Source organism: Citrus clementina, unplaced genomic scaffold (genome assembly GCF_000493195.1).
Source record: "Citrus clementina cultivar Clemenules unplaced genomic scaffold, Citrus_clementina_v1.0 scaffold_9, whole genome shotgun sequence".
NCBI classification, from domain to species: domain Eukaryota; kingdom Viridiplantae; phylum Streptophyta; class Magnoliopsida; order Sapindales; family Rutaceae; genus Citrus; species Citrus x clementina.
This window is the reverse complement of record NW_006261964.1, coordinates 11,354,283-11,380,047: the sequence shown is the minus strand read 5'-3', so window position 1 is coordinate 11,380,047 and position 25,765 is coordinate 11,354,283. Positions and strand designations below refer to the sequence as shown.

General features: G+C 35.3%; 3 protein-coding genes across 3 annotated transcripts; all 3 read left to right on the top strand.

The window, feature by feature from the left end:
* Positions 1-6,074: 6,074 nt before the first annotated feature.
* Positions 6,075-8,788, top strand: LOC112099150. Its single transcript, XM_024186259.1, has 4 exons — positions 6,075-6,200; positions 7,153-7,695; positions 7,930-8,697; positions 8,741-8,788. Exons 1-4 carry the CDS (start codon positions 6,075-6,077, stop codon positions 8,786-8,788), a joined length of 1,485 nt encoding a protein of 494 aa, XP_024042027.1.
* A 73-nt stretch (positions 8,789-8,861) lies between these two features.
* On the top strand, positions 8,862-20,255 carry LOC18032898 (TPR and ankyrin repeat-containing protein 1). The gene is made up of 9 exons (XM_024186258.1): positions 8,862-9,147; positions 9,277-9,598; positions 10,183-10,438; positions 10,527-10,743; positions 10,830-11,191; positions 11,344-11,880; positions 17,482-18,679; positions 19,425-19,778; positions 20,235-20,255. Exons 1-9 carry the CDS (start codon positions 8,911-8,913, stop codon positions 20,253-20,255), a joined length of 3,504 nt encoding a protein of 1,167 aa, XP_024042026.1. The 5' UTR covers positions 8,862-8,910.
* A 200-nt stretch (positions 20,256-20,455) lies between these two features.
* On the top strand, positions 20,456-25,280 carry LOC112099146. Its single transcript, XM_024186255.1, has 4 exons — positions 20,456-20,687; positions 21,643-24,311; positions 24,421-24,578; positions 24,778-25,280. Exons 1-4 carry the CDS (start codon positions 20,474-20,476, stop codon positions 25,121-25,123), a joined length of 3,387 nt encoding a protein of 1,128 aa, XP_024042023.1. The 5' UTR covers positions 20,456-20,473; the 3' UTR covers positions 25,124-25,280.
* The last annotated feature ends 485 nt before the right edge of the window (positions 25,281-25,765 follow it).

The window sequence follows — 25,765 nt, the reverse complement described above, 5'->3', positions numbered from 1 at the left end:
CACCACAGTAGCCTAATGCACTAGTGACAGTTTGTGCATTTCAGATACATAATATCCTAACAATAACACTCTGCTAACCATCCATGAGCTGTGAAGCTTGTGAGCCTTGAGTTGGATTTGGAGAAAGATTGTCAGCTTCATATCGGCCTGCACAAATATATATATAACTTCAGTATCTATGAAGTATTCACAAAATTATAACAATATCAAAAAACACCACAGTACCTCTTCTTGCTCTGCTACCTCGACCTCTACCTCTAGATGCCATTCTTCTTCCTCAGTCACCTCCTCTTACTCTGCTACCTTGACCCCTGTTACCTCCTCTTCCCCTACTATGCGTAAACCTCTCGTTTGGACTACTTACAGCCTATTTAAATTGAAATATATAAATATAAAAAAATTATGCAAAACTACAACAAACTAAAAATTATTCCATATTCAAACCAACATTTACCATTCTTTTTCTTCTCTTCGAAGTATTTTCTGCATTAGAACTTTCTCCCGACCCACTGAGACCCTATTTAAAATTACATATTCAACAAAAATTAATAAAGAATTAAGCTCAGTATACACAAAAATAATTTTTGAAGTAATACATTGATACCTGATTCTGAGCTCTTATTTGTCTTGCTACTGATGGCCTCAATGTGCACTTTCGGACATTGTGGTTCATCCCACCGCAAAAAGAGTAGCAAACATAGAATGATCTATTTTTTTTCACTGGCTCAGTGGCTGCCCTCTTCCTTGACTTCTTCGGCCTTTCAATCTTCTTAGTAATCTCAGGTAGAGAAAGTTTTGGTCTATCACACGGGTCCCAAGTAACCTTATCAGGAATTGGCTTAAACATCACAGAATAAGTGTTCAAATATGCTTGTTTCGTGAAGTATTTTGGCAAGTACTCTTCTGTTGTGTGTCTTGCATGACTAATTGCAGCCATAGCATGAGCACAAGGGAGTCCAGATAGTTCCCAATGACCACAGTCACAGGACCTGCTCACCAGATCAATGATGAACCTCCTCGTTGGATAATAACTCTTGTCTTTAACCTGAGAGCAATAGCACAATAATTAAAAGCATATAGGGAAAAATAATGTCACGTAGCAGGGATTGTATCACCCTACCAAGTTCTAAACCAGGACGTAGGGTTGGCAACACACTGACTTTAAATACTGGCACTTGTAATGAGTCATGTGCCGTGAACATAATCCGCAACATTGCATCAGTATCTACAATAACTTCCACATTATTCCTTGGGCTGGTGACAAGTAATTACACACTTTTAGGAGTGGTTAACCCGTCTTCACTTGTAATCTTCACCACCTCATTCTTCAGCTGCAGCAGACTGCATTCATCTAGTTCAATCAACCTTTTACAATGGTTCTTGCCTTTGTAGATTATATGTAGTTGTATTGGTAACATGATCTGCAAAAAGCAACCAGTGAACAAAAATTGGTAATGTTAATTCTAGTAATATGAACATAACACAATTCACAACTTAATTATAAAAAGCAAACAATAACAGAAATTCGTATACTGGTAACAAGATCCACAAAAAATAAGGAAAAATTCTCAAAGCTAGATCTCCAACAATAACAGAATTAACAAAAAATAAACAAAATTAACAAAATTCTAATGTCAGTACCATGGACAACGATAAAGAACACATTAACAAAAAATTATGCTAGAAAATTAATATTATAATCTATGAAATTCAAGTAATATTCACAACAAAAAACAATAACAATTTAATTAACGAAAAAATTAATGAACAATAAGTGAATAAAAGGCAAAGTCAGCAACTCACAGTTGAGAGCGCAAACGCTAGTGGAGTCGGCCGTCACTCAGCTGCGAGGGAGACAAATCGGAGACGGAGGTTTCACAGTGGAGTCGACCGTCACTCAGCAACGATGAAGAGAGATCGGAGACGGAGGTTTCATAATGAGAGAGGGGGCCGGTCGATTTTGTTCTTAAATATTCTGTCAAAACGCTGCGTTTTGCTTTAACTCAAAATGTCTTTAATGCCCTTATATCCGAAAATGTCTTTTATGCCCTTATTACATCAGCAACACATCATCAATTTTTTAACGTTGTTAACGGATTGGTAGTAAAATGATAACCGCGAAAAACTTTGGTAGTAAAATGCACTTTTCGGCAAACCTTGGTACTGACATGATATGTCAGTAAAACTTTGGTAGTAAATTGATAATATCCCTATGGAGAAATGAAAACAAATTAATGGGATTTCAAAAGCAAGTAGAAATAATGTAAATAAGAGAACATTCATCCTTCTATATTTTAAAGAGCCTTTTTTCTTTTGTACTACACTACTTGCTTTAACTTCATTTTGTGCTAACCACTGGCCCCCTGTACTCACAATTGTGAGGGCAACGGTTCGAGCCCCCGCGATGCATTTAGGGGCTTATTTCATTCCTTAATTATGGTATAAAATTAAGTGAATGCAGTCTTCTCCCTTTTGAAATGTGAGTGGAGTAGACATCCCTCGAATATTTGAGAGGGTAAAATCTGGGCTGTGCTATATAAGAATTAATGTCAACTAATCCCGGTAATTGTCTGATTGTAAATATCAATTGTAAATCTCATATAATATGAGTTATAACCTAAGCATTAGTCTCATGTAATTCCAAAAAAAAAAAAAACTTCATTTTGTGCTTAACAGTTAAGGTACTTTTTTTTTTTTCTTTTCAAAAAGTTTTTTAAGGATTTAAAGGGTGATTTTGAAGTGGGTTTTTAGCAATGTGATTGTTATTTTTTATTATACAGATAGAGAAGAAATGATGGAAGGTGAAGCTAGTAGAGGTACTTCTCAATGATTATGATTTCATTTAGGAGCGTTTAATGGTTCAAATTTATTGGATTTTGTCAAATTTAAGTTAAATCTATTATATATTAGATTTTATATTTTGGAGTTAGTCCAACCCATTCAATGATTGAGATCTAATATGTTCCAAACTAATAAAAAGTCAAATCCAATTTAATCTTATCTAATCAATCTAATTAAAGAAAAATTACAAATAAAAATCATCAATTTCTCTCGAGAGTTTTAATTAACAAAAATTAAAAAAAATAAAATAAGATATCAACTCCTTTAATATTTCACAATTCATGTATTTTATTATTACATGGCTCAAAAAAAGAAAAGAAAAGAAAACAATTAAAATTTGAATATTGAAAGCAAACATTGGTTGTGGCTTGCAGTTTATCCTCTGCATTATTATTGTATATTTGTAGCCATACAAAATTAGTTGTTATTTTTTTTAGGAAAATTAGTTTTTATTTTTTTACCAAGTTAAATATAAAAGTGACATGTAACTTTTGTAAAAGTTAAAGGTAAATGCTCATTCAGCCTTATTTTGAGTTAAGTGTCCGTTTAAGTCCCTAAATTTTAGAAATACTTTAAAACACTCTTGTTGTTAAATATATTACCGTTCTACCCATTTTTTTTCTTTTTTTTTACAATAATGCGCTTCAACAATATTCCAGCCTTCTTTGACAGTATTCATGAAAAAAAAATGGTAATTCATTAAATTAGCTTAAAAGTAACATAAAAATTTCTACAGGTTTTTACATTATTAATATTAATAACATAAATATTAATAACATAAAACACTCTATAAAATTCATAATACTTATGAATAAATTGTAAATAATAAAGAGTGGTCTAATTGAATATATAATGATTTACAAATTTATAGTGCGTTCACTAAACATGAATCAAAATTAGTTGGAAACATAATGAGTAATAATTAAAATAGATAGAATCGAAATGAGGAATTGGAATCATAATAATTTATTTACTTGAACTGCAAGAATCGTAATTATAATGAGCTGTATTACCATTTATGTGTTTACTTTATCTTAAAATTAAAATAAGAATGAGTTAAGTTGTAACAAATTACTATAAAATCCTTAATTAATTTTTATCCAATGATTATTTTATATTTTAATTATTATTATTATTATTCAAAATTAATTAATAATAATAATTATTATTATTCTTTAATTATTATTATTAACAATTTAACGAAAAATATTATTAATTATTGTTAATAGATTAATTAATTATAATAATTTTTATTCTTGTTAATAATAATAATAATCTATTTAAAAATTATAATTATAATTCATTTAATAATTATTATATTTTTTAATTAAATGGAGGGTATTTTGGGAATTTCAAATTATAGGGGCGAATTGATACTCTATGTATTTCAATGAAATAAATCAGAGTGTAAGGGGGCTTAACGAAATTTTACAATACAAAAAGTTTTATAATACTTATAAATATATTGTAAATAACATAAAGTATAGATGGTTAAATGAAATTTTACAAGGTAGCTGTAAGTTAGGCGGACCCTTAATTTTGATTGGATTATGTTGGATCTTGGACAATGCTAATTCCACTGATATTGTATTTTCTTGGTCTGTTGAGGACAATACATAATTAATAAATGAATTGACACAATACGATATGAGTAATAATCTTGTCATAGTATCCCTGTTAGACTACTTCAACACATTTACTGTTTATGAAATGAATATTAATTAATATATGATAATATTATTGAAAAAAACAACTTATATGTATACTTAACAAATATAAATTATTCGTGTCGTAATCGTATTGCGTTGTAAATTTATATTCATGTGATGATAACCCATTTATGATCTACATAAGAATAATATTGGTATATCACTCATATTTTAAATTAATTATCATTATGTTTTTATGAAATGTGTTAAACGTGTAAACATGATTAATAAGCAAGTTATATCCATGTTATAATATAATTAATAAATGAATCATATTCGTGTTAGATTAAATTTGACACAACACAAATAAAAAAGGGACAAAAACACAACATGATAATATGAATCAATACCCTTAATAACATGCATCACCCCTAATCGTGGTAACATGAGAAGTTGTTGAGGAGGAGAGTGGGAAACTAGGCTACCATGAAAAAATTGTGTTTTTTTTTCTTTTTTTTTGACACTTTTTCGACAAAATTTTCTTTTATACATTAATTTTTATTACATTTCAAGCAAGGGCAATAACATTTCGCAAAAAGCATTATGCAAATAATAATACTGTCCAAACTTAAAACATTGCAACGGAAACTAGGATTTTTTTTTTCAAAAAAATATTTATTTAACATACCTAAATGGTAGCTTAGCCATTGATACAAAACCCTGTAAAGTTTCCAAAAGTCTCTTGACTTGACATCTAGGGGAAATAATATTCAAAAAGTAAAGTATTCTTCCTTTTGAGAATAAAGTAATTAAACATAAATGAAATCAAATGAGAAGACCATGAGTCAACTGTATTTCCATTTTTTTTTAAATTTTCTTTTAGTACAATGTACAGAATCTGAAAACAACTTTCTTTGTCAAAGATTTCTTTAATTGCTTCTTTATATGAAGCATTATTAAGCATTGGGTTTCCCAAAAAAATGTGTCTACTGCCTTTACCTCTCTCATTTGGTAACAGTCTTTGTAAAACGAAGCAGCATTGTTGAATTTACACTTGCCAAAAATACTTGATCATAATATTCCTCGTCATCAACTAAGCTATATTATCTTTGAAAATTGAAGAAAAAATGAGAGCTGCATTTATTTTCATTCTTTCCAAGGTGAAATTTCATCCTTTAATGGAGAAGTGACGAATTAATTTGACTTTCAAAGCAAGTAGAAATAATTGACAAATAAGTTTGAAAAAAAAAAGGCAAGAAAATGAAAAGACTGAAAGAGTAGAGGCCCTTTTCCAGTCCATTTTGCTACAGTGTTCTAAGCAAGCAACTTCACTCTGAAAGCTTTTTTCTTTTGTTTTTCCTTTTATTAAGGTTTCTTCTGTTTGTTATATTATGATTTTCAAGAGCCTGTTTTCTTTTGTACTATCTCACTTGCTTTCTTGTGACGTTACTTCATTTTGTTTTAACACGTAGGGTATTTTTTTTTTTCATTTTAAGAAAGTTATTTTGAGGATATAAGGGTGATTTTGAAGTGGGTTTTTAACATTGTCATTGTTATTTTGATTACACAGAGAGAGAGGAAATGATGGAAGGTGAAGCTAGCAGCAGCAGGAGGAAGAAGACAGCAGTTCCCAATGATTATGGCTTCATTGATACTGTATTTTCTTGGTCTCTTGAGGACATTTTAAATGAAAATCTTTACAAGGAAAAGGTTTGTTTTCTTCTCCATTTTCATCCTCATTTAACAGTCTTCTGAAAATTTTTTCATATGGATTCTTGATGTTATTGAAGGTTTGCCCATGCTACTGTAGTCTGTACATTTGTACAAAATTGCTCTTTGGGAATTGGGACTTGGATTCTTTCTCAATTTGACCATTTACTTATGTGACTACATGACAAAAATTGAATAAATCTTGACCTCTTGCTGTAATAATGATACAGGTGTTTTAACATCCTTTAAAGTTTAGAGCATTTTGAAAGAAATCTATTTTTTTTTTTTAAAAAAAAAGAAATGGATTGAGGAAGGGGTAAAACTCCAATCAATTTTTTAACTCGCTGCTTCTCCCAGAATTTGAATTTGGGTGGCGAGTTAAATAAAGTTGTTTTAAGATGTGGTCATGCTTCTTGAGTTAGTAGTTTGTTTGATATTTGTTAGTATGTCTTAACATTTCCCTTTCAATAATATTGTTCTGTATGCTTTTATGGTGATGGGACAAAAATATTTCGCCTATATTAAGGATGTAGAACTAATTTTGAGTGTAGAGGAAGGCAGGAGGATATAACCTTTTATCAGAATTACTATCAGAACATCTAAGAATGAAGTTGATTGCTTATTAAGTTTTTTGGATGCTTTTGCATCAAGTTTCTTGAGGTTAGTTATTTCCTATTGACAAAGTTACCTTCAGTGATTGTGGCATGAAGACTATAGATTACTTATGCAAATTTCTGTGATTCTTCCATGTGGCTGTTGCAGTACATGCACATTTACATCTCTAGTCCTTTTATCTGCACGACTATAAACATCCACTTACATTTTCTGTCTCTGATTTTCGGTACATTTTAAACCTAAGATCCTTTGTGCTGTTCTCTTCATTTTATGTTTCTGTTAGTTGGTTTTGTCTTATTATTCAATTGTACACTAACTGTTACTTCGTTCCTTTTAGGTGAAACAAATTCCATTATCGTTTCAGTCTGTCAGTCAGTATTTTGAATCATTTGTTTTCCCCTTGCTGGAAGAAACACGAGCACAACTATTCTCAACCATGGAAAAAGTTTCAAAAGCACCTTTCGCTGAAGTGGTTGCTCTTGAGGATTCCAAGCCATATGGAGCAATGTTGTATGATGTTAAGGTTGATTGCTGGAGGAACAGATTCAGTAATCCTGGCAAAGAGCCTTACAAAACACTGCCAGGGGATATTTTAGTTCTAGCTGATGCTAAGCCTGAAACTGCTTCTGATTTGCAGAGGGTGGGGAGGATGTGGACTTTTGTATCAGTCACTAAAATAACAGAGGATGAGAATGAAATTGATACTGGTTCCACTTATTTTAAAGTCAAAACCTCAAAAGAAATCCAAATTGATCGTGCAAAAAAATCACTATTTGTGATTTTCTTGACAAATATAACTTCAAACAGAAGAATATGGAAGACCTTACATAGGAATCGAAATTTGAAGATTATCAAGGAAATTTTACGCACTGATTCTGGGGTAAGTGTTTTGGAGATGATCTTTTTTATTATGATTTTTCTTTATGTCATGTTGTTAGATTACATCCATTAGTATGGATTGTCCTATATTTGTATGAAGGAATGCACAATGAAAATTGAATTTAATGTAGTATCAAAGTAGAATTCCAGCACACTGACTTTTAGGATCATTGAATATACTAATGCTTCTGACGTAACTGTTGGCTGATTGTTAAACTTTCATCTTGAGTGTCAGGTTGACGAAAATTGTGAACTCTGTTCCATGCAAAGTGAGGACATCTGGAATGAGATATTTGGTCCTAGATTATCTTCTACCCTGAATGATTCACAAGAAGAGGCTGTCTTATCTTGTCTTCGTCATATGCATTGTGACCACAAGACCACTGTTGAACTCATATGGGGCCCACCAGGGACAGGGAAAACTAAAACTGTCAGTGTGCTGCTCATTGCCCTCTTAAAAATGAATTGCAGAACCCTTATTTGCAGCCCAACAAATGTTGCCATTGTGGAAGTTGCCTCTCGTGTTGTCAAGCTGGTGAAAGAATCAGTAGAAGGAGATCCTGGAAGAGACATTCTGTTTTTCCCACTGGGAGAGATTCTCTTATTTGGAAATAATGAGCGTTTAAAAGTTGATTCTGGAGTTGAGGAGATATATTTGGACTATCGTGTTAAGAGGCTTGCTGATTGCTTTGCACCTCTTACTGGTTGGAGACATTGCTTTGCTTCCATGATAGATTTTCTTGACGATTGTGTTCCTCAATATCATATTTATATGGAAAATGAATCGATGAAGCAGAGTGAAGATATTAATGGAAACGAAATCAAAGAGAAAGAATGCAGGAAGGATGCTGAAGTGAGCAAGGTAGAGATCAAAACATTTCTTGAGTTTGTGAGAGAAAGATTTAAGTGTACTGCAGCTCCACTTAGGAGTTGCATTTTTAACTTAGGTACTCATTTACCCAAATCTTACATTGGGGAAGATAATTTTCAAGTCCTGGGAACTGTTATAAGTTTTCTTGATTCTTTTGAAACCTTGTTGTTTCAAGACAATATGGGTTCTGAAGATCTTGAGGAACTTTTTTCACATTCAGTAGATGAAGATTTCTCTCAGTCAATTGTGGATATAAAATACACGTTGCACGAGAGTAGAAGCAAATGTCATTCAGTTTTAAGAGAACTCTGGAATTCTTTTAAAGAACTTAACCTTCCAAGTGCTATGAACATGGGATTACTTAAGGATTTCTGTTTTACAAAGGCTTCCTTAATTTTTTGCACTGCATCTAGTTCATATAAGCTGCATTCAGTGGCAATGGAACAGCTGAAGTTTCTGGTCATTGATGAAGCTGCACAGTTGAAGGAGAGTGAGTCTGCCATACCTTTACAACTCCCATGTATACAGCATGCTATTCTTGTTGGTGATGAGTGCCAATTACCAGCGATGGTCGAAAGCAGTGTAAGTTATTGTTATTTGGACATCTTAATTGAAGTTGAGCTGGAGTATGTAAATTTCTATACATATGATGTTCACTTCTTTATTTATTTATTTGTTTCTTTTTATTTTAATTTTTACCTTTCTTTTCAGGTTTCTGGTGAAGCTTATTTTGGTAGAAGTTTATTTGAGAGGTTAAGCTATTTGGGTCACTCAAAACACCTGCTAAGTATGCAGTACAGAATGCATCCATCAATTAGCTTCTTCCCAAACTCATATTTCTATGAAAACAAGATTCTTGATGCCCCTACTGTTAGGAAAAGAAGCTATGAAAAACAATTTTTGCCTGGGCCAATGTATGGTCCATATGCTTTCATCAATGTATTTGGCGGAAGAGAAGAGTTCATTGAGCACAGCTGTAGAAATATGGTTGAGGTATCTGTAGTGATGAAAATTCTGCTGAACTTGTACAAAGGTATGTCTCGTTGGAGACTCATTTTTGTATCCATCTAAATATTTCAGTATCCCTGTAGAGCTTGTGCTTATTTAACCTTTGATGCTGCCCTTTGAAAAACAAGATCTAATATCCATCTTATTAACACATTCTACTACTATGATTGTTTATTCCATCCTCTTACACTATTTTCCATTTAGGACGGTATTAGGTGTACGCTGAATTCATATTATTTCTGTTAAACATGATTGAAGAAAAAGAGGAGGGTAATTAGATGCAGTGGTGCAATTAAGAGGTTGGACATTGTAATGATGATACAATTGAAAAAGTGTGTGTTCTGACTATACTACTGGGAAGAGATATCCTGTCATCCCAACAAAATATGCGTCTTTTAGCTTTCCTTAGGCGTAATAATATAAGTAATTTGTGCTCTGATCGATTAAAAAATGCCTAACAATGAACCATGAACCAGAAGAGAAGAGCTTGCCCCATCCAGAGTAAATATTTCATAGTAGCCTGTAATCCTTTTTTTCTTTTGATAACAATGAACTGTTGATACTAATAACTCTTTTTTTTTTTATATCCTTTTAATCCTTAACTGGCAGCTTGGGTTGAGTCAAAAGAGAAACTCAGCATTGGAATAGTGTCTCCCTACAGTGCACAAGTAATTGCAATTCAAGAAAAACTTGGAAGTAAATATGAGAAAAGTGCTGGCTTTGCTGTGAAAGTGACGTCGATTGATGGTTTCCAAGGAGGAGAAGAGGACATTATAATAATTTCAACTGTAAGATCTAACAATGCTGGATCAATTGGTTTCACGTCCAGTCCTCAGCGAATTAACGTTGCTCTTACAAGGGCTAGGTAATATGCAATATCTTTAGAATACTCCATATTTGGTTTATTTTTATCTACTATGGAGAAATACTTCTGTCCATTTGACTCTTGTTAGGCACTGTCTTTGGATTTTGGGGAGAGAAAGGACTTTAACTCGTAGTGAATCTGTTTGGAAAACCTTACTTGATGATGCTAAGGCTCGTCAATGTTTCTTTAATGTTGATGAGGATAAGGATTTGGCCAAAGCAATATTAGAAGTGAAGAAAGAGCTTGATGAATTAGATGAACTGCTTAATCCGGGAAGTATACTTTTCAGAAGTGAAAGGTGGAAGGTATTTAATTTTAGTCTGCATAATTTTTTTACTAAAATCAGTGTTTCTGTTCTAGCTTGTTACTAATTCTCTTCTCCTTTCCTCAGGTTAATTTTAGTGATAACTTTTTGAAATCTTTTAAAAAGCTGACTTCAGACCAGACCAAAAAGTCGGTTATCAACCTTCTACTGAAACTTTCTGGCGGCTGGCGACCTAAGAGGAGGAATGTGGACTCAGTCTGTGCAAGTTCTTCACACATCATTAAGCAATTCAAGGTTGAAGGATTCTACATTATTAGCACAATTGACATTGCCAAGGATGTCAAGGAATCTCAATACATCCAAGTTTTGAAAGTTTGGGATATATTGCCTTTGGAGGATGTCCAAAAATTGGTGACACGTCTGGATAATATATTTGTCAAGTACACTGATGAATTTATTAATCTATGTAAAGAGAAATGTTTTGACGGGTATGTCTATCTTGTAAACTCTGTCAGATATGAATCAATTTTATAATGCCTAAACTCCAGCTGCATTGATTGGACTGGAAGAAGTGTGATTGCTTATTCATGTTTCGTTGAAAATTCGTTTTGATTATTTTGGATTGTTTCTTTATACCCAGGAATTTGGAGGTTCCAAAGACTTGGGCAGTCACTTCAAATATTGTCCGGTTCAAGAATCTTGCTGACAATGAAAGTGGGAGTGACTTGAGTGGAGCTGCGTTTGATTGTAGAAGTTATGTTGAGAATTCGAATGTGACTGATAGTCTGTTGTTGATGAAGTTCTACCCCTTATCATCAGGTATAGTGAGCCACCTCCTATCCGACCGAGATGGTAGAGAATTGGATCTTCCATTTGAAGTGACGGATGAACAATTGGAGATGATCCTTTTTCCTAGAAGCACCTTTATACTTGGTCGGTCAGGTACAGGGAAAACTACTATTCTGACAATGAAATTGTTTCAAAATGAAAAACATCACCATATGGCAAAGGAACAATTCTATGGAGTAAATAATGGTTTAACTCTGCATACTAGCCGGGAAGTTGAGGCTGTAGAGGGTCTTGGGGGAACTGAAAGGTACATCTTGCACCAACTTTTTGTGACCGTCAGTCCTAAACTATGTTTTGCTGTAAAGCAACATATATCTCACATGAAAAGGTGCGTGTTTTAATGAAATTGTTGTTAAGCTTTTCTTTAATTTGTTTTTTTAAAAAAAAAAACTTTTCACCTTAAATCTTGAAATGATGAATTTGCTTGGTTTGAATAAGTTAGGTTCTACATGAATGACTCTTCCTCTCTTCTTCTCTGTTGTGGAAATTAGAAATTTAAAACTTCTTAAAGTCAAATACATTCTTTAATTCTAAAATTTTATCGTCAAACATTTTCTGTAGTAATAACTTCTAATGATTCCATAACAGCCTTTAAGTCCTCCCTCTTTTTCTGTGTGAAAATTGCTGGTTGCATTTTCTCTTTCAGAGTACAATGAATGACTGATGGGATTAACTCATTAGCTTAAGCTTTAATGGATTTCATGCATCTTCTCCTTTTTATTTATCATGTTCAAATTAGAAAAGAATTCAAATTGTCCGTGCTTTTTTGTTAGTGCCTAACTAAAACATTGAATTAATAAAACTGAACTATTACTGAGTATTCAAAGCTTTAGGCTTCTTAGTTCATAGCATATTTCAATGCATCATTTTGTTGGAATAGCTTTTTGTCCCAATGAGCATGGAAATGGAGTTTTACTTTTGAATATTGATGATCCATTCCACTTCTGAATCTGAACTGCAGTTTTTGGTCTCAAATCCTTGTTTAAGAGTATCTTAACATTCTATTGGCAATGGGCCTTGCTTTCTGGAGTTTGATTTTGATTGATATGATAAACTCAGAGAATTTTGAGCAAAAGTTGTTTTTCTCTTGGAGGAGAATTCCCATTATATACTATGAATACAAGCTTATGTTTAGCCCTAAACATAGCTAAACTACCATATACAGAACTATCTAAATTAGCCTACAGCTAGTATATCCTAAATAAGGAAAACATAAAAGATTTACAATCATAAAGATAATTGTTACAGCTGTACAGGCCTAGAATCTGCCATAGAATCTGCTAATTCCTTTGACATCCCCCCTCAAATTGATGCTGGTAAATCTACAAGCATCAATTTGCTAACAAGAAAGTTATGTCGCTGACGTGTCATGGATTTGGTGAAGATATCCGCAATCTGTAGAGTAGTGGAGATATGCGGGAGGGTGATAACTTGGCGGTCATAGGCCTCTCGAATAGAGTGGCAGTCAACCTCTATGTGTTTCGTGCGCTCGTGGTAGACAGGGTTGGCTGCAATTTGGATGGCACTAGTGTTGTCAGCATGTAGGGGAGTAGGTTGATGTTGTGAGAAACCAAGCTCTGTTAAGAGACCACGCAACCAAATGATCTCGGAGCAGGCTGCAGACATGGAGCGATATTCTGCCTCAGTGGATGATTTGGAGACTGAGTCTTGCTTTTTGCATTTCCAAGAGATAAGGGCATCACCAAGAAACATGCACCATCCCATAGTAGATTTTCTCGTGTCCGGGCAGCCAGCCCAATCTGCGTCACTGTAGGCTTGTAGTTGGGGTGAAGAACCAGTAGGGAAGAATAAACCGCGGCTAGGAGTGCCAAGAATATATCTAATGATGCGGCGGACTGCGGATAGGTGGAGATGTCGAGGGGCTTGCATGAACTTGCTGACAGTGTGGACAGCATAAGAGATATCTGGGCGGGTGATAGTTAGATAGATAAGACTACCAACCAGCTTTCGATATAAAGTAGGATCTTGAAGTAGTTCCCCTTCGTCTCGTCGATATTTCACATTAAGTTCCATTGGGGTGTCAACAGAATTTGTGTCCATAAGTCCAGCTAATTGAATTAAATCCTGAATATACTTGTGCTGATGCAAGAAGATACCTTGAGTCCGATGATGCACCTCTAACCCCAAAAAATAGGTGAGTTGACCGAGGTCTTTCATGCGAAAAGTGGAGTGCAACAAATTCTGAAGTTTAGAAATTGCCTCCATATCAGAACCAGTGATAACGATGTCGTCCACATAAACAAGGAGAACAACGATGCCCTTAGATGTCTGTTGAAAAAAAAGGGAGGAGTCATACTGACTTTGAGTGAATGAAAAACCGAAAAGAGTTGATCGAAACTTCTCAAACCATACTCGCGGTGCCTGCTTCAACCCATACAAAGAACGTTTTAGTTTGCAAACATCATTAGGTGAGGAAGTAGTCATACCGTAGGGAAGTTTCATGTAAATTTCCTCCTTGAGATCACCATGTAGGAAAGCGTTCTTTACATCCATTTGATGTAAAGACCATGATTGTGATGCAGCATGAGCTAATATTGTTCGAACAATGGTCATTTTGGCTACCGGTGCGAAGGTCTCATCGTAGTCTAGGCCATATTCTTGCTTGTTGCCAAGAGCCACCAACCGAGCCTTGTAACGATCTATGGATCCATTAGAACGCAGCTTGATAGAAAACACTAATTTACTACTAAGGGGTTTCACAGATGGAGGACATGAAACAATATCCCAAGTCTGGTTTTCCTCAAGTGCAAGAAGTTCTGATTCAACAGCTTTTCGCCAACATTCATGCTCCATTGCCTGTTTATATGATGAAGGAATAGGAATAGAAGACAAAGTGGCTGTCAAAGATAATGGATAGGTGAAACCATACCTATCTGGTGGTCTATGAACCCGAGTACTGTGTCTGAGAGGTTCAGGTGCAGTTGCTGGAACTGGATCAGCAGTTAAGGAAGTTGCTGGAGGGGGCCTGAGAGGTACTGAATTCTTGCGTCGCTGATAGACTATGAGAGGTTTAGAAGGTACAGAATCTGCAGAAGGGTTAGTAAACTTTGGCAAAACAGAAAATGAAGGGGAAAAATCGTCCTGGTGTGCGGAAAAGAAATACTGATTTTCAAAAAAAATCACATTTCGAGAAATCCTTATATGACGCAAATTTGGATCATAGCAAAGAAAACCTTTTTGGTGCATAGAATATCCTAGAAAAGCACATTTCACAGCTTGGGCTGTGAGTTTTGTGCGTTCATGTGGAGGAAGATGAACATAGCACACACAACCGAAGGTACGGAGATGGGAGTAATTTGGTGTATAGCCAAATAACCGAAAGAAAGGGGAGACATGGTTCAAGGAAGGAGAGGGCAATCTGTTGATGAGATAGACAGCAGTGGAGAGAGCTTCACACCAAAAACGAGAGGGTACAAATGACTCTAATAGAAGAGTGCGGACAACATCGAGAAGGTGACGGTTCTTTCTTTCAGCCACCCCATTTTGTTGGGGGGTTGAAGGACAAGATCTTTGAGAAATTATACCATTGGTGTGCAAAAATTCTTGAAATAAATGAGACATATACTCACCCCCATTATCAGAGCGAAGAATTTTGATTTTAGTTGAAAATTGGGTCTGAATATGTGCATGAAAAAGCTTGAAAATAGAGAACACTTCATCTTTAGAATGTAGAAAATAAATCCATGTGAAGCGACTATAGTCATCAATAAAAGTGACAAAGTACTTGTAATTAGCATGAGATGTAACGGGCGCCATACCCCACACATCACTATGTATCAAATCAAAAGGCTGGAAAACATTTGGTGTGTGAGTGGGAAATGACAGAATTTTACTTTTTCCAAGCTTACAAGAATTGCAATCAAATTGAACAACACTAAGAGATGGTGATCTTTTATTCCTAAGTAAACCAGAATTTAGCAAAGCATGAAGTACATTAGAGTTTGGGTGTCCTAGACGCTTATGCCATGCTCGATAATTAACATTAGTAAAATTACAAGTGATGACAGGCAAAGAGAAACATGGAGACTCAGCAAATTGGAGAGGGAAAAGACGTCCTATTTTAGGCCCCCTGGCAATCATCTTCCCTGACTGCTGATCCTGCACAACACAACCAGATTTAGAGAATTCTACTTTACAATTATTGTCAACTAACTGACCGACTGAAACAAGATTAGTGGTAAGACCAAGAGAGACAAAGACATTGGTTATAGAAGAAGAAACATCACCAATGGCTGTGATAGGTAAAGAGTTGCCATCAGCTGTATGAATTTTTAGATTTCCAGGGTATTTACTTACATTGGTGAGGAATTTAGCATTGTTTGTCATGTGATGGGAAGCCCCAGAATCGAAGTACCAAGGAGATTTAGTTGGTGATTTACCTGAGAGTCCTAATGAGGAGAATGCAGTAATGATCATTTGTTGAATCATTTCTGCGGTCACAGACTGAACAGGAGCGGGAGCACTTTGTGTCAAATGTGCTGTATCGACAGAACTACCAGCACTAGAAGAACCAACTGAGGTAGCATATGCTGTTTCAGATTTCTTGGGGGGTCGAGTAGGGCATTCCTTGATGATGTGGCCATCCTTTTTGTAGTAGTTGCAGAATTTCTTTGAACAATTTGAAGCGTAATGTCCAAATCCTTTGCAACAAAAACATTGAACTGTACTTATGTCCCTACCTTTTGGCTTGCCTTGAGCTGCATAAGCCATAGGAACAGAAGTGGATTTTTGTTGTTCCATGGTGTTTTGAGTAAGAAGTCGTTGCTCCTCACGAAATAAGTCATTGAGGCATGTATCCAAGGATGGGACAGATTCTCGGTTCATAAGATTAGACCTAGTGCTTTCAAATTCAGATCTCAATTTCATCAGAAACTGATACCTCTTAGTAGTTTCATGTACAGATTGAACAGAACTAAGACCTTTGGGAGGTAAGGTAGCATAGATTATATCAGTATATTCAGCCCAAAGATTCATGAAGCTAGAATAAAAATCAGAAATAGAGAGACTGCCCTGTTGGAGATTGGCTAGCTCATGTTCAAGCTGAAATCGACGAGCAGTGTTGGTTTGATTATAGAGTTTCTTCAGATGATTCCACATTCCTGCTGCGGTCTTGAAGGGTCGAAGATTCAAGATGAAGTTGGATTCCACAGATCCTAGAATCCATGCCATGATTTGAGCATCCTTGACTTCCCACTTGGCGTGCCCATCCTGGTCTATGTCTTTGTCAAGGGCAGGTTTCCTGCCATCAACATGTCCCCATAGATCTTTGCCTTTGACAAATATCTTGAAATGAAATGCCCAGGCTGAGTAGTTTGTGCCATTAAAACGGATCAAAAAGGCATCATACTTGTCTGAAGACATGAGGCTGAGATAACTTGATAAAAAATAACTAAGAACAAGAGAATGAACTAGGAAGAAGAGAATTCAGAACTGAGGCTTTGATACCATGATAAACTCAGAGAATTTTGAGCAAAAGTTGTTTTTCTCTTGGAGGAGAATTCCCATTATATACTATGAATACAAGCTTATGTTTAGCCCTAAACATAGCTAAACTACCATATACAGAACTATCTAAATTAGCCTACAGCTAGTATATCCTAAATAAGGAAAACATAAAAGATTTACAATCATAAAGATAATTGTTACAGCTGTACAGGCATAGAATCTGCCATAGAATCTGCTAATTCCTTTGACATGATATATTTGCAAATCATCTTACGAGTGCTATATGCAGTAGAATTGTATTGAAGCAGCCTAATTTTATTCGTTGCTGCTTTCCTGCTGTTCGAACATTTGTTTAGTGTTTTTAGGCTCTAAGCCGTATCCACTAAATTGCTTAACAATTTTAATATTTTGCTTGAATATGGAAGATATTTCATGCCTAATGGTTTTCCTTCTAAATCTGCAGCGCTGCCTTTGGTGAAAAGTTAGCTGGAGAAGGCGATTTAATTGACATCGATGATATTGATGATGCTGCACAATTCAAAGATATCCCAAATTCTTTTGTTGATATTCCAGCTAAGTCTTACCCTCTTGTCATAACATTTCACAAGTTCTTGATAATGTTGGATGGGACTTTGGGTAATTCATACTTTGAGAGATTCCATGATATAAGGAAACACTATGGTCAGGTTCAAAATTCAAGATCACTTTTCATACAGAACTTTATCAGGACCAAAGAAGTTGGTTATGAAAGGTTCAGTTCGTCTTACTGGCCTCATTTTAATGCACAACTAACAAAAAAGCTTGATCCTTCTAGAGTCTTTATTGAGATTATATCTCATATAAAAGGTGGCGTCCAGTCCATTGATGTTGTTGATGGTAAACTCAGTCGAGAAGATTATGTTAAATTATCAGACACCAGGGTTTCCACTCTCAACAAACCAAAGAGAGAGAGAATTTATGAAATTTTTGAAAGCTATGAACAAATGAAGATGAGAAATGGTGAATTTGATTTGGCTGATCTGGTCAATGATCTTCATCATCGACTTAAAGAAGAAAGTTATAAGGGTGATGAATTTCATTTTGTTTATATTGATGAAGTTCAAGACCTAACAATGAGTCAAATTGCTTTATTCAAATATATCTGCAGAAACATTGAGAAGGGTTTTGTTTTTTCGGGAGATACGGCACAAACAATTGCTAGGGGAATTGACTTTAGGTTTCAAGACATACGATCTCTCTTCTACAAGAAGTTTGTTCTGGAATCAAGAAATACTAGAAATGTTGAAAGACAAGAAAAAGGACAGCTTTCAGACATTTTCAATCTGAGTCAGAACTTCCGTACACATGTAGGTGTTCTGAACTTAGCTCAAAGCGTCATTGAACTTCTTTACCGGTTCTTCCCGCACTCTGTTGATATTTTAAAGCCAGAGACTAGTCTCATATATGGGGAGCCACCTGTTTTGCTTGAATCTGGGAATGATGAAAATGCAATCATAAAAATATTTGGAAACAGTGGAGATGCTGGTGGGAATATGGTCGGTTTTGGAGCAGAGCAGGTTATATTGGTCCGTGATGACTGTGTTCGGAAGGAAATTTCCAATTATGTTGGGAAGCAAGCTCTTGTTTTGACAATAGTGGAGAGCAAGGGCCTTGAATTTCAGGTGATACATTACTTAAAAGTTCTTTATTATTAATGGTTTAGTAGATTATGATCATGCTATGTTCTTTTTGAGTCCTCGCAACCCATGGTGATCATTAACAGTTTTGAAAATGCACTATTTCCTTTCTGTTACCTGTTACCTGATGTCAGATTCTTCACTATGAATGATGTTGGATAAGCATATCCAGCAATCAAAAAATTGTAACTTCTGGTGACTATTTTGTAGCTTTGCTGTCGGTATTCAGTCTCTCCTTATTGGTTAGAATGAATACATAGAAAGCCCAAGCTCACAATATGCTTAGATAACATGTTTGAAGAGAAAAGGGGGAAAAAAAAGTATGTTTGATATAATAACATACTGCTAAGTAATTGCAATTCAAGTTTGTATTTTCCTCTTTAAAATTATTTACGTTCATAAATTTTATACTTTTAATGAAACCCAAATGCTTTCGCTCTTCTTTTTTATTTATATAACTATTGCATTAATGGAAATAAAATCCCCTGCTCACCCACACTATTTATTTGAAACAAGTACATAATTATATAAATAAAACCATGAAGAGAACCAATTCTAAGGGAGTAAGATACAACGCTAGGAGTTATTTTACTGTCCAATATGATAATATGATAAACTGATGTAGTACATGAACTAAAGTTGCAACAGCCCTTTCAAGCATTGTTCTCATGTCTTGTCTTCATAGGTATTTATTATGAATCCTGAACTTTTCCATGATCTTCTTCTATAGGATGTACTGTTGTACGACTTTTTTGGCTCTTCACCTCTTAAAAATCAATGGAGGGTGGTATATGAATACATGAAGGAACAAGCTTTGCTTGACTCCACATTACCTGCGTCCTTCCCAAGCTTCAATGAAGCTAAACACAACGTTTTGTGCCCTGAACTGAAGCAACTATATGTAGCCATCACTCGTACAAGGCAAAGGTTGTGGATATGGGAAAATATGGAAGAGTTCTCCAAACCTATGTTTGACTATTGGAAGAAAAGGTTGCTTGTTCAAGTCAGGCAGTTGGATGATTCACTTGCACAGGCAATGCAAGTAGCAAGCAGCCCAGAGGAGTGGAAGTCGCGGGGCATTAAGGTTTGCGTAATTTTGAAACTTTTTATCATTTTTGTGCATGTGTCGCGGGGCATTAAGGTTTGCATAATTTTGAAACCTTTTATCATTTTTGTGCACGTGTCTGTGACTACCGTTCTTGGTGACATTTCAAATGTATTATGCTCCTGCACTACCACTGCTATCAGTTTTGTTTCCGCCTCTATTTCTTGTACCATAGAGATGTCTGACATTCATTTTTGGACTACGTGCATAACTCGCATACATGACGATCGTAAATATCATAACCTTCACTTTTATAACTACTATTTTTATCATTGTCAGTGTAGTGCCTCCAATGGTGACATTCCTTTAGTGACACTCTGATTGTTTCATCCATTTATGGAGAAGATACCTTTTGGTCAAGTTTACTGGAAAAACTGCTTGATTATTGCTGCATTTATCGTTAATGATTATCATGCATTTTTGTTTGTGATTTAGTATACTGTTATTGATGCTTAATCTGCACTTAATGATAGCATGTTATTCACGTTGCTAACAGTGCTGCTGTTATTGTTTGCCTTCTATTTATGCCTTCTAAATGGAATTTGATGTTGATACCCTGCATTCTATTTCTAGTAAGAGTGAGATGGATGTTTGAACCTTGTCAAATCGTATATTATTTTTCCTTTCCACTAATCATTTGCTGTGTTCAGCTGTTTTATGAGAATAACTATGAAATGGCAACTATATGCTTCGAAAAAGCTAAGGATACCTATTGGGAAGGAAGGTCTAAAGCAACAGGCCTCAAGGCCGCATCTGATCATATTAGAAGTTCAAACCCTCTGGAGGCTAATGTTATTCTTAGGGAAGCTGCTAATATTTTTGAAGCCATAGGCAAGGCTGATTCTGCTGCCAAGTGTTTTTATGACTTGGGGGAGTATGAAAGAGCAGGTATGAATTTAAAATTTAGTGTTGATGGAATATAATGCCATGTTACGGCTGAAATTTTTTTCTTGCTATCTTCTCTCTGTAACTTAAAAGTTACCTCATCATATCCAATCTGTCTGATGGTGAATTCTGATACTTTGTGGATTATAGATCAACTCCTGATTTGTTTTAAGCTTGTGGATGGTTATTTTGTGTTTCCTGTTCTGTTGAATGCTTCGATTCAGAAATAACTTTAAAAAGTTTAGTTAATTGCATTTTTCCAGAATCTGCAGACAAAAGGTGTACAACGTGATAATAACTTACAATAAAGTAATTGTCAATATTCCCAATTATTGAATATTTTGATCGGAATGAGATATCAAAATATTCACTCGCAGTCTAAGATACTGTGTCATGAAATGGCCTGTAATCTCAGTTGTTCATTCTACTTGATACTATTTGTTGGTGGACGGTTTGAGTATAAAATTTGTTTTCATTGTGAACAAGGACTTTCCATTTTATTTCTTGTTATGCTCTGTACTGCATACAGCTTATCTTGTAGTAGCGCCCACCCTCTTCCTTTTCTGTTGGATATGCCGGTTGAAGTGATAAAAGTTATTTGCACAATGTCTGTATCCAATCTGCTTGAGACGGCTGCAATCTTTCAGAAAGTTTGATATTAAATGAGCTATTATGAGTTTTGAATTTTCGTTTATGGATGGTTCAATATCTGGATCATGATGAACTGTAAAAAATGGAACTTGACTTCTATTTTAAATTTAGATACTGAGTTATTTGCTTAGTTTGTTTGTTTGCATTTATTTTTTTTTTCTGCTTTTGCCTAACTTTTCCCCTAGAAACTCTTGCCTTAATTATAGTAATTAATGTGAAAAGTAACAAAAATCACTTGACGATGTTTTTTTGTACTACTTCTGAGGCTGTAAATTTGTCAGTTAGATTAATTTTCATATTCCTGCAGGTAAGATTTATGAGGAAAGATGTGGGAAACCAGAGCTGGAAAAAGCTGGGGAGTGTTTTTTTCTGGCAGGACAATATAAGCATGCAGCTGAAGTTTATGCCAGGGGAAATTTTTTCTCAGAATGTTTGGCTGTTTGCTCCAGAGGAGAACTTTTTGAAATTGGTTTGCAATACATCAACTACTGGAAACAGCATGCTGATACAGACGTTGGTCTAGTTAGAAGAAGCAAGGAAATAAACAAAGTTGAACAAGACTTTCTACAGAGTTGTGCTCTTCATTACTATCAACTCAATGATAAAAAATCCATGATGAAATTTGTCAAAGCTTTTCATTCCATGGATTTGATGCGCAACTTTTTGAAGTCTAAAAGTTGCTTTGATGAGCTTCTGGTGTTGGAAGAAGAAGCAGGAAACTTCATGGATGCTGCAAATATTGCACGACTGACTGGGGATATTCTTCTTACAGCGGATTTGTTACAGAAGGCTGGAAATTTCAAGGAAGCATGTAATCTCACTCTCAACTATGTGCTTTCCAACTCCCTTTGGTCTCCTGGGAGCAAAGGCTGGCCCCTGAAGCAATTTACAGAGAAGAAGGAGCTTTTTGAAAAAGCAAAGTCACTGGCAAAGAGTAACTCAAACCAATTCTATGAATTTGTTTGTACTGAGGCCAGTATTTTGTCAAATGATGAGAGTGACCTATTTATCATGAATCAACAGTTGAATGCTTCTAAGAGACATCAGAGTATTTGCGGTGAAACTTTATCAGCTAGAAAGATTCTTGATTGTCATCTGAAAACAAATTCCTGTAAATATGGGTGGGAAGATGAATTTGTTTTAGATCTCAAAGCATATTCAGAGGAGACAATTTGTAGAAACTGGGTTACTGTTCAGACTTTGGTCTACTTTTGGGACTACTGGAAGGGTATGATCGTGAATGTATTTGAGTATCTGGGATGTCTCAAAAGTCAGGATGCTAATGACTATAGAAGTTATGGAGATTTTTGCTTGAATTATCTTGGTGTGTGGAAGCAGTACGATAATCTGAATACCATATATCTTTTGTTGAACAGTGATGCTGAGTGGGTGAGCACTTTGGACAATAGACATGCTCCAAGAAGAGGGAAGTTGGCCGCTATCAATGTCCATCAGCTTGTCTCAGCTGGAAGGAGTTATTGGAGTTCTGAGTTGCTTTCTGTTGGTATGAAGGTCTTGGGCAATCTTGAAGCCCTTCATAAGCAGTTATCCAAGAATTCACCAACTGTGTTTTCCCAAGTACTGCATCTTACTTGTATCTACGAGGTTGCAAAATTTCTTTTGAGTTCCGAATATCTGAACCGCCGGTACTATGATGAAAAAATACTGCAGAAATTTGTTGAACTATCAACTGAGCATTTCTTTGACTTCATATTTCCTGTGGACTGGCGAGAATCACTGAAAATGAATATGATTACTCTGAGAGGAACTGAGTCTTATAAGAATATCATCAAAGAAGTTATTTTTAAAAACATTGGTTTGAAAGGTATTCCATCTTATGGGCAAATTGGAACCACAGTTGTAACGATTCTTGGGTCTGGTAAGCTGGGTAATGCTGTATATGAGAGAGTTGCAAAACGGTTTGATGAAAATTCACCATGGAAGGAATTTTTCGAGAGTCTCTCTTGGAATATGGGATTAGAATCTTGTCAGGAATCTGCTTCGTATAATAACTCTGATGAATTGAAAGGGGTGTCTCATATTTCGAAATTCTATCGAGCTCTGGTAGATACTTATAGTGCCAACTGGAGGGGAGAGGACTATATAACACCTGCTAATTTCTTGTATCTCATTGAGCGTTTTCTGATTTTATTGTCTAGCTTGAAAGGCTATATTTTTACTACGAAGTCATCTTTTGTTGATTGGCTTATCTACCAGGAAGGGAACACCATTTCAACATGCAGCTCATTGACTGAAGTTCAACAGTTCTTTGGAGTTGTACTTGATTTTGTTGTCACTGTTGTACAGAACTTCATATACAAGGAGAGGGAAATGATTGAGTGGATTCAAAAATCTCATACAAAAAATAAACAGTACCACTCATTGGTGGTTTTGAGATTGGTTGTCATAATCTCTTTGCTTCATTTGAACTTTGGTGGGCATTCTCTAAATTTGCTTATTGACCTGCTGGGTATGAGCTACATCCGCAATAAATTACCATGGGAATTTTATGATGCCCTCCGCAGAAGACGAAAACGTAACCTTCTGAATGTTATTGCTGAAGCATTTAAAAAGATTGGCAATCCCCTTGTCCTTGTGAGTTTGGGAGATAATTGTCCGAAATTTGCATGTCCAGATGCAATTTTTGTAGACATGGTCACCAAAAGGAAGGAAGACATATTAGAGATCTTGTTTCCAGTAATTGAAGCATCTCGAGGTCATGCTGGAGCTGCTAAAATGAAAGCCACAAACTTACAGAGCAATGTACTGTACCCAGACTGTTATGAACAAGGGAAGAGTTCAAGTATTTCTTCTAGTTCTGCTCCTGTGCAAGATCTGGAAATAACTACATTGGAGGTAAAAGCGGGTGACCTGCCGGTTAAACTCAAACAATTCTGGAATATTTTTGAAGCACTGGAGTTTGAAGACAATGGAATAGACACAAAGACCATCGTGTTCAAATCCTCAACCATTAAGGTGATGCCAAACTGTTTTCACACTTCAGTTGTCTTCATTTTAATGTTCTGAGCACATTTCTGTGAATGCCATTTTTGTTTGTTGATTTATTCGTAAGTGTATCTTTCAGGAGGATGTGAAGAAAAGTATTCAACTTTTATCTGCTGCATTGGATGGATGCTTTCAGAAAAACTCTTTTCATGGTGAAGATAAAAGCCGATGGGATGAAGCAGCACGCATGCTTGAAGATTTGAAAAAACTTGATGCAGCACTTGATGGTGTGATGAGGTCAGTTGAAAAATGGAAGCTGATTTGCACAGTTCACGAACCAAACACCTGTTTTTTATATATATTTCCAGAATTATTGGTGGCAAGTTATATTAGTTCTTATTTTAGAAGGCAACTTGAATCTGCATTTGTTTAGTCATTGCTGATGTATTATTTTAGTTCTCATTATCACTCACTTTTGAATGTATAATTTCTTCAGTGACTGGAAACACGAGCACCTTTCCACACTGGTAGAAATTTACGAGAGATTGCAGTCAAGCAGACCGAAACTGGAACCTCTCTTGAATCTGCTATTTCAGCAATACATAAATTGTAAAGGCAAGTCACTAGAGACTGGCGTTGCATCAGCTGGCAATGTTAATGTCGAAAACACTGATAGCAATGCTGATGAATGTAGCGGTTCGCATGAGGGAAAGATTATACCTACATCAGCAACCAGTGCTTCTGAAGCCCAAGGCAGCAGTCAGAAACCCGTAAGTAATAGGGCGGGAACGAGCAAGTCCAAGAAAAACAAGAAGAAGAAAGGTGGCAAGAAACAAAAATAGCCCTGTTGCAAATTAAGTTGTGAAGGGAACATACAATTCCGCGTATAACTCTTTGCTCTATAGACAGTTAACTTCTATACTTCAGCTTTAATATCGTGCAATTGAATTGGCAAATTGTGTATTGTATGCATATGAATTATGATAACAGGATAACAGCTTAGCGTCTCGTGACTTTCAGGTTATGCACATACGCTAGGCTTAATAATCGATGCATAATATTGGTACAGCGGTATATCTTTCACTTTCCTCTTCAGTCCGCAACGTGCTTTATCTTATTTCATTTCATTCCTTTTATTTCATCTTATTTCCAATGGCTTTATAATCACTACGATACTTCTTAGGTGGATCTATAACACGTTATCAGTACGATACTTCTTAAGTAGATTTAAAAGAGATTGTTATGATGCAAGAAGTATTTTACCCCTTTATTATTTTATGTTATTTATTTATTTAATACAACTATCTTTATAAGTTTGCTCTACGATTGTCATTAATTTGGACCTTTCACATAAGAAATTAAGGGCTAATTTTTGTTTTTTTTTTCTACTGATGTTCGACCTATTAATGACAATTATTGATCATCTTTTAATTTTTCATTATTTATTGATTAGTTTGGTTGACAAAATAAAAAACAAAAAAGTA